Source organism: Tricharina praecox (genome assembly GCF_024521635.1).
Source record: "Tricharina praecox strain CBS 144465 chromosome Unknown BZA05scaffold_10, whole genome shotgun sequence".
Classification (NCBI taxonomy): Eukaryota; Fungi; Ascomycota; class Pezizomycetes; order Pezizales; family Pyronemataceae; genus Tricharina; species Tricharina praecox.
This window is the reverse complement of record NW_026250412.1, coordinates 37194-46352: the sequence shown is the minus strand read 5'-3', so window position 1 is coordinate 46352 and position 9159 is coordinate 37194. Positions and strand designations below refer to the sequence as shown.

The window sequence follows — 9159 nt, the reverse complement described above, 5'->3', positions numbered from 1 at the left end:
TTTGCTTTACTTTGACGACGGGGAAGGAATTATAAGACCGAGTTCATCTCCCCGCCGAGTATTCAGCCAGCCAGCCCGTTCACACAGTCGATCCCACCAGCGGGGCAGAGTCAGCATCTACAGCAGCAACTCCGAGCACAACACGCCCTACAATGGCAATGAGACGTCCTACAATGGCAATGACATTCGGTCAAAAGCCCACGCCCAAGGCTGGCGCGCAGTAAGTTCGACCTTCGAAACCACCAGCCAGCCAGTCACTCACCGTTCTCTAGACAGCGCCTGAAGCAGCGGCAAGGCCAGCTCCTTCCGTGGATCGCGAGTCCTCTCACCCACTTCTTCCACACGAACCATGACGAGCACGTACACAAGCCGCTGCGGACCACGGAGGAGGCAGCAGGCCCCACAAAGGTGCAGAACGTGTCGAATGTGGCCGAGAAAGACGAGATCCTCTACGAGGAGATTGAGGCCGAAGAGGCCACCTCCGGAGAGCTGTTCTACGATCTGTTCTTCGTTGCCAATCTGACCACCATCACTTCCGTGCATTACATGACCGATTACAACAGTCAGTTGAACCCCCCGCAAGCTCGTGGGCTCCAAGTTGCTCGGTGGGACCGCCCTAACTGACAGATGGTGTCTCCGCGCAGCTCTAATCTCGTACATCTTCTTCTTCATCATCTTGTGGTTCTCGTGGCTGCAGACCACGCTGTACGACATCCGCTTCTCTGTCGACTCCGTCTACGAGCGATGCATGAAGGCCATCCACTTCGCCGTCATGATCGGGTTCGCGTCGGTCTCGACCAACTGGAATCCTATGGATACCACGCTTCCCAGCACCGTTGCGAACTTGCAGTTCATGGCCATCACCCTCATGGCGTCGAGGTTCACACTGGGTATCCAGTATGGTGTCGCCGCCGGGTATGCCCGGAGGGTCAACAAGGGGATGTTGCCGTTGATCCTGCACAGCGCAATGATGTTTATCGCTGGTGCCGTTTACCTCGGTGTATGAGCCCCCTCACCATAGACATAGGACTGGAGTGACTGACAGTCTCCGTAACAGCTCTTTTTCGTGTTCCGCAACGGCACACAGCCCCGCGCCTACATCGCCATGTTCATCGTGATCGCGGTCGAGGTTATCGCCGTGCTAGTGACGTCGGCGGTGTGGAAAGTTGTTAGTTTCAAGATGACGCATCTCGTCGAGCGCATGGGACTCCTGACGCTCATCGTCATCGGCGAGGGCATCATCGTCATGCTCAAGGCCGTGAACGTGGTCGAAAAGGGATCAGCGTACGGCCGCGGATGGAGCGCGAGTATCTTCTGCATCGTCGGTGCTGCGGTGATGGTGATTGTGAGTATCCCCTGGTTGTTCCGGGAGTGTGCACTGTGGGGGGGTTGACTGCTGACGGGAAAACTAGTATATGCTCTACATGTTCTACTTCGACTACACCCCGCGAGGCGTCCACTACGGCACCATCCGACAGCAGTTCTGGGCGGTGCTTCACTTTCCATACCACCTGTCGATCGTGCTCGCCGTCGAAGGGCTGCGGCAGTGGACGACCTACTGGAGTTACCTACAGGCGCAGCACGTGATTTCCCGCGAATTCAACAACGTCGGCACGCTGAGCCGCGATGCACTCAAGAACCAAACGCTCGACATTATCGACAAGTACGTGGAGTACCTGTACCACGACGAGACGTCGAAGACGATCCTGAAGCAGTACTACCTCTTGGTGGACGAGATCCCGTATCTGCGGGACCTTCCGATCGACAGCTGGTCGGTCGAGAACCAGACAACGCTGGGCCACGTGACGACGGACCTGTTCCGCGGATACGCCGAGTTCTACGGGATCAAGGTGCCGAAGGCCAAGACCGAGCAGACGTTCCTTGACCCGTTCTCGCCCGACTACGATCCCTCAAAGGACATCACGGCCGTCTACCGCTTCGTGTTTACATACTTCTTTACCGCGTTCGGGTGCATCTTCTTCATGCTGGGGCTGTTCGGCCTCTTCGTCCGCAGGAAGAAGGACGTCTGGGATTACATCGCCGTCACCCTCCGATTCGTCGTCGGTATCACCTTCTGTCTGCTCGAGAGGATTAAGGCGGACCCTCTCATGTATGATGACTTCATCGCGAGCCCGTGGCCTATCCCCGTCGTGTGTATTGTCATGTTTATCAGTAAGCTCCCCCACCACTTCCCCTCCCCGTACCCTCGCTAACCCGCCGCAGCCCTGTGGATGGACAAGATCATCGGCCTGTTTGCGTACCGACGGATGAAGGGGAAGATGAACTATAACTCGGTCTGATCAGTGTTTCTTTTTCGTTTTCTTTCTTTCTTCCATGTCATTGTCCATTTCTTTATCTTCGCTGGGTTGCAGTTTTCTTCAGGCGCTGGTTCGATCATTTTTGTTATCGTGGGGTTGGGTTGGTGTTGGGTTGCGTTGCGGATTGGGAGTTGGGATATCTATCGGGAGCGTAGAGATGCGGCGAGAAATACACGAGGGAATGCAGATTCCATATCTTATGAAAGCACACTCCGTCGTCCCGCTCTGCTGGCCCGCGCCGTACGGCACCCCGCCAAAGCTAACGGTTGACACGTGTGAAGTTAGTGTGCGGCCGGGAGCAGCGGGTGCGGAAGGTGTGAATTGGTTGGAGTTAACTTTCTTTTCTTTTGTTTTTTTATTGAATAGTGTACTTCTCTCTCACGGGCAGGCGAGAGACCCCGATTAGCTAGTCTCGCGGCGGTGGATCTCTTTAGTATGGACGTCGTGATCTACTTAGGTCTATAGACACGTCAATAAAATGATTTCCCCCCCCCTCCCCCCCCCACCCGTTAGTGTGCGGCAATCTAGCCCTGCGATGCTGCGCCAAAGCCCGCTCCCGTACCAGTCCCCCCCCGTAACAAGCGTACCGGTATCATAGAAATCTTCCGCAGGCTGCGGCTGGAAACGCGCGGAGAAGTGTTATGGTAACAGGAGATCAACTGGCCGATGCGGCGATACCGGTATCCCAACCGCCTGAAGGAATTTGGAAATATGAGCTGTGGCTCTAGGTGGGGTTTTTCTGATCCATACAATACGTCGGTACCTTTATATTCTAGGGATTTCATTTGATTCTACTTCCGATAATCTAATTCCACGTTTGGTTCGGGTGATAGTTGATCGTGGATCGTTGAGTCCATGCGAGCCAGCAACGGACCGACGGTCGATCACGAGATTCGAGAAAGGACTGAATTGTAATAGTTAGCATGAATAAGCCCGATGCACCTCGCCATCGCTGGTTATTGCGATTCTCGTTCAATATCACATCATCAAGCCACAGCAAGCCATAGCAAGCTTACCAATATTATTCCTGCTCTCCAAAACCGAGCGAGATCTAGAGCGATGTACAATTCATTATCTGTCAGCTGTGAAGAGTAAGCATGCAGCTCACGTATCCCACACGGCGGTACTGCGTGGATCATAAATTCACAATCCGGATGGGCCGGATGGGCCCAGAGCGGGGTCTACAGTACCTTTTCGACGGAAGCTGGAACTATCGACGGGTAATCTACCAGCTCCAGCCTCAGCTTCAGCTGTTGAACCAGCTCGTCCGCCCAACGGTAGTTTTTCGAATCTAGAATCTCGGTTCCTCAGTGCGCGCCTGCTCACTCGCTCATCGCGAACTTCGCGGTGACACAGCGGTTTTGAAATCACGAACTCAGACAATGCTAGTAGTTAGGCGTGCGGTGATCTTATCACTCCCGCCACGTGTAGAGTCGCGGGGGGGGGGGGGGGGGGGGGGAGGGCCCGGAGGGGGGGGGCGAGCGAAAACTAGAGTAGGACACCACGCGACTGATCACTGCCCTCGGGCCTCCGCACGAGAGCTTAGTCGTGATAAGCGCTGATGCATGGCAAGTCCCGGCCCCATCATCAGTAGTGCGTGGCTCCCGAGGTTGGTAATACGGTCGCCAACAAGAGCATCCAAGAGCCATTCCAAGGGTCGGCCGCGCGATGGCTGCTGCTGCGCTGCATAGTTTGTCACTCGTTTGCTGCAGACGCGACGTGGAATCTCGTTGCGAAATCACTCCGTAGGCACCCTCCATTCCACGGATGACTCGGATAAATACTTGCAACCTAGGAATGGTTAACTGAGGGGGAGCGGAGGATCAAGCCGAGCTCTTGTGACTTGTTCGGCGCGCGAGGTGATCGACCCGTCTCCAGCGATTAGGTCGTCACTTGTGCTCGCTCTTCACATCGGATGAGCAAGTCTTGGTAAGGTCTAGCTAGCCCTCCAGCCGCGGCAAAAACTGGCTTGGAACCTCGCGGCTCCTAAATCACTTATAAAAACCCCCTCTTCTGCTCCTCATTCTCTCCTTCTCTTTACAACTACCACAGCTTCCTTCCTTCCTTCATTCGCCTTCCTTCCTTCATTCGCCTTCCTCGCTCCCTTCCTTCCTTCCACCTGATCTCGGGATCAAACCTCAAGATACGTCATCCCCCCCCCCCCCCATTTCTTACTTCTAGGATAACCTTACAGAGCTAACCTGCTCAGCCGTAATAGCGAGGAACTGAGGGATCCGTGCAGCTGGTCTACAAAGTAGACTGTTGCACCCATAGACGGATCCAACCCTCGAGGCTGAGCAGAAAAGATCCAAGGACGGGGTTTTCTCTTCTGCTGCCGGCAAAGTTCTTTCCCCCTTCCTCCGGGGGTCCAAGTCGGGTGAGAGCCGACTTGCTCCCGTTGGATGGCCTCTCCGAAACTGGGTGACAGACGGTTTCGTGTTGACGAGGAAGAAAAAAAATAAGAAAGTATAACTTGGTTTATTACCCTCTCAAGTTATATGTGGAAGTCTTCTTCCTTTGCTGTGAGAGAGCAAAGGTCTTTCCTCCTGGCCATGCATGTCATGTATGAGAGACATGCCGCATGCATGGCCAAGGCCCATGCCTCCGAAACAGGGCTACAGGCGGTATCGGACGAGAAAACAACAAAACTAAAGAAGGTATAACTCGGTCTACTACCGCCCTAAGTTATGCGCGTATAACGTGGTTTACTATCCCTCCACATTATGCGCGGAGGTCTTCTTCCTTTCAGAGCGAAGGTCTTTCCTCCGGCCATGCATGCAGTTGAGGCATGCATGCGCCATTGGCCAAATTTTGTTGCTCTGGCCGCTGTGCGTGAGGATGACGTCGGCTTCTTCGTTTACTACGGGCCCGTGCCCTTCTAAATATACAGAATATGTGTGCCATTGAGAGATAGACCCTTCGGCGAGACCACACATCTCCACCCCCAGATACAGTTCGCATGACCGAGCCCTTGACCCTTCAAAAACAGAGCTCCTTGAAACTTCTCCATCTCCTTATAACGGAAATGAGGAGAGATCCTTCATGTTCTCCGGACGCCGTAATCTGACATGGTTTAACCAGATACGTGATATGTACGTTTGTGTCTGAGATCTGGCTTAACTATGATCGAATCAGTGCTTGTCTGGAAGCAGGCGTTTTCCGAAGCGATGATCGACGGACGTTTGGCGGCAGCAGGCGGGTGATTAAGCGAAGGAAGGTTAATAGTGGATCATAGCAGGTACACCGTACTACTACTAGTAGCAGTATATGGTGTATCTCGGCGGCGGACGAGGAGCCCAACTAGTAGTGCGGGGCTTGATCAAGCCGTGGCGGTACCTATTCAGACTCTCAGTAAATAGGTTGAGCGCGGATACTAAAGCACCGTAGACTACCTACTCTACATATCCCACCGCCATTGTAGGTACTATGTACTCCATCACTCCGCCACAACGTCGCCCACGCACCGGAGGTGGAGAAAACATACACATCTTCCAATCCTGATCCATCTGTATATCTACTTACCCCCCCTGTAGGGTGAGTTGTGTCACTCGCCATCTATCCGTTTTGCTTCCTCCCTTCCATCGATGATCAAGTCCATCAAAGGGAATAACACGTGATACCGCCGAGTGATATCCACCTAATGCTACCTCCGCCCAGCCAAAACTTGTGAAAAATAAAAACAGAAACCTTCCCCACCCCATTGGATGGCTTGGAAACCCACAAGAGCTGAATACAAAGGTCAGTTACCTGGGTGGAAGTCAGAACGTTCCCTCAACTCCCCTCGCCGATTGCGAGGCCTAGACCGACCACTAGACCACGCGGGGGTTTTTTCCGTGCTGGAGACATGAATTTGATGTTTACAAAGTGACAGTAGGTGTCCCCCATATCTACGAGGATACTTCAACGAGCGGCACTCGTGATACCCGCCCGCCCGCTCGTGTGCACGTGCGATCTGCACGCATCGATCACTCGCCGCCCCCCCTCCCCCCTCCCCCCCCCTCATCCCCGACCGCTTCCACCCACTCCCCCTCCTCCTCCTCCTCGCGGACCCCACCACACCTCAGTGCGCATCGGCCCCACGATACCTCACCGGCCCCAGTCTTCCGAGACGACGCGCACCGCGCACATATCCGGCCGCACAGCCGAGACAACAGCCCTCCGCTCTCGATCGCCCTCTCCCTCGCCCCCGAGATCGGCCTCGCAGTACCCGTTAACGGGCGTGGCCATCGGGATACGGAACTAGGTAGTCGCGAGATCACTGGGGACTCCCGGACTTGGGAGGGCACGCGAGCGGGGGGTCTCGGCTGCGATGGCATACGGTCTACGGACGCACCGCCGCCGCCGCAGAATATATATTTTTGTACCGTACATACTGGTAGCGGCGGAGACGCATCCATCCAGATTCCAGAGTGCGTATGTACTACCGCTTGCCGCGAGCCGCTCGCTGAAGACTGAGGTGCAGGATCCATGATCCATCATCCGGGACTCGTGCGTGCGTGCATGCATGTCGAGTGTGTGTGGGAGGGTGGGGGCCGGAACTGAGCGTGCGTCTGGATACTATAATAGGTGGGTGGGTGGTTGGCCGTGTGCATACATATCGTTGGTACATATCCCCAGCCGGGGGATTTGAGGAGATACGTACGGTGCTATCTTCTGCCGGCCCCCAGTCTTTACTTACTCGCCGCTAGCTAATCGCCGCTTGGAGGATTTGGTACTATATCCCCTATGCGGATTTCGATTGGGCGATGGCACTGCAGTTGCACTGCAGCAGTAGCGGTGGTGCGGGGGCGGGGGATGTGGGCCAATACGCTCTCTGGGCCAATCGGCCAATTCAGTCAATACAAAGTCCGTGTCTTCATTACCTATTACAGAAGAAGAACATAAAAAAGAATAAAGAATAAGGAAAGAAAAAGGCTTCGATGAATGTACCGCAGCCCAGCCCAAACACAAACCCACGCGAGTAGTCACTTCCGATCCTTCATCTCCATCAGCGCCCGCTCATCAGTTCTTCAGCGGCTTCTGCGCGTATCCAACGTAGCTGCAAGGTTGTCGTTAGCTTTCGCCTCGAAAGAAAGAGAAAAAAAACTCAGTGGGAGGACAGGAAGGAAGCCTTACTGAACGGAATACATGTGGGTATTCTTATTCCTCGTCGCCTGGTATCCGTCGTTACAAATCTTCTGGGCCTTCGCGACGTCGTAACCCAAGATTCTCGTCAGTGCCGCCAATCCGTATGAAGGGAAAGCGGTCTGCCCCTGCAGCAGCATCATGACGCCGACCTCCTTCAGCCGCTTGTCCTTCGCCCACGGACCCCATGGATGCCGCACGGCAAAGGTGTGTAGGCCCTCGAGGCCGGCGTTGGTGAGCAGCTTGTCGATGTCGCCCTCTCGCGTCGTGGGTTTGCCAATCTTGTCCAGCGCGGTGTTGAGGATGTCGCAGTACACTTTGGCGGGATTATCGGGCTTCATGGTGCCGTCGTCACACAAGATGTCGACTGTGAGAATAGACGTTAGTTAATCATGCGTAAAGTGATTTTCCGGTGCGGGGGGTACCGTTCGTGTCCGCCATCTCGATATATCCGCCGGGCTTAAGGCAGCGGTACGCTTCCGCCATCACGGCCGGCCAGTTGGAGATAGCCTGGGCGACATTTCGGAAATGGATAAAATCGAAGGTGTTATCGGCGTATGTCCAGGGTTTCTCGGCATCGTCCATGGTGAACTTGCAGTTCGGGGGTACCCAACTTGGTTGGATCGGACTGTATGGCGGAAAGGGAAGGGAGAGCACGTCAGTACGGTTCCCATACATGTTTCCGACTCCGACTTCGATTTTAGACATGCCTCAGGTCGATTCCGATAACCTCCGCCATGGGATACCGATCGGCCATATCGATCGCCCAGATTCCGGTTCCTGTGCCAACATCGAGGATGCGCTGTGGGTCTTTCAACGGCGACTTGTGCAGTTTCCCGTCGAACAGTCGCAGCAGGATCTCGTTGTGCAGGTCCATCCGGTCCTGCTCCTTCTCGTCAGTGGGCAGCAGGTTCTTGTCTTCTCCGAAGTAGGCATGGTAGCGACGGCCTAAGTGGAAAAAGGAAAGACGGTGTCAGCGAGGAGGGGGGAGGATGTGACAATGGGAAGAGCTACCGTTCTCGAAGATGTATTCGTGCACGGAGGACGAGAGGGATGTCGAGCTAGTGTCGTAGCCGGCGGAGCCATAGTCGGAGTCGTCATTCTCGTACTGCGCAACGGTATCAGCTCCCGGATTTCACTCGAATGTCCACTGCGATGTGTCCGGCTACTCACCACTTTCGGGTCGACCTCGATGTTGGCACTTGGGGCGTTCACGGTAGCCATCGTGAAGATTTTCGATGTTTTTTTTGGAGTGTTGTTGGAGTCGAACAAGCTTTGTGGGGCCGTCCGCACCCAGAAACGGCGAGGGATGCTACCTATTTATCCCTCGCCCGGTCGCTGAGGGACCGGCCGTAGACTGCGGGGAGGACGGGGGGAGGACGAGGGGATCGTAGTAGTGGTGTCGGGAGCGGCGTTTCTGGGTGGATGGAAGGATAACAAGAGTAGTAGAGTGGACTGGGGGTGTATTGTGATGGTGGCGCTACTGCTGAGTGTAACTATGCAAGTACATAGAGTACTTACCCAAGTAGTAGTTACCGGTATCGGTTCTACGTGGACAGCTGAATCCTAACCATCCAGCTACACACAAGAATCCATTCATACATACATAGCGCCGTTTCCATGGTTGGCTCGCTGGTAATACAGATACACGTGGAAGCTCCGAGGAGGGACGAGATGAAAGGGGACCCGATGAAAGTGCAGATATGTCCTAGTGGTG

At 54.7% G+C, this 9159-nt stretch overlaps 2 protein-coding genes across 2 annotated transcripts; one reads left to right on the top strand and one right to left on the bottom strand.

Annotated features, from left to right (window-relative positions):
* Positions 1-2776, top strand: BZA05DRAFT_24875 (bacterial low temperature requirement A protein-domain-containing protein). The gene is made up of 6 exons (XM_051480006.1): positions 1-220; positions 273-562; positions 645-1000; positions 1058-1345; positions 1413-2172; positions 2224-2776. Exons 1-6 carry the CDS (start codon positions 153-155, stop codon positions 2298-2300), a joined length of 1839 nt encoding a protein of 612 aa, XP_051339896.1. The 5' UTR covers positions 1-152; the 3' UTR covers positions 2301-2776.
* Positions 2777-7269: 4493 nt separating this feature from the next.
* On the bottom strand, positions 7270-8893 carry BZA05DRAFT_24844 (S-adenosyl-L-methionine-dependent methyltransferase). The gene is made up of 6 exons (XM_051480003.1): positions 8616-8893; positions 8457-8550; positions 8153-8390; positions 7868-8070; positions 7434-7809; positions 7270-7356 (listed from the first exon to the last, which is right to left on the bottom strand). Exons 1-6 carry the CDS (start codon positions 8664-8666, stop codon positions 7320-7322), a joined length of 999 nt encoding a protein of 332 aa, XP_051339895.1. The 5' UTR covers positions 8667-8893; the 3' UTR covers positions 7270-7319.
* Positions 8894-9159: the final 266 nt, after the last annotated feature.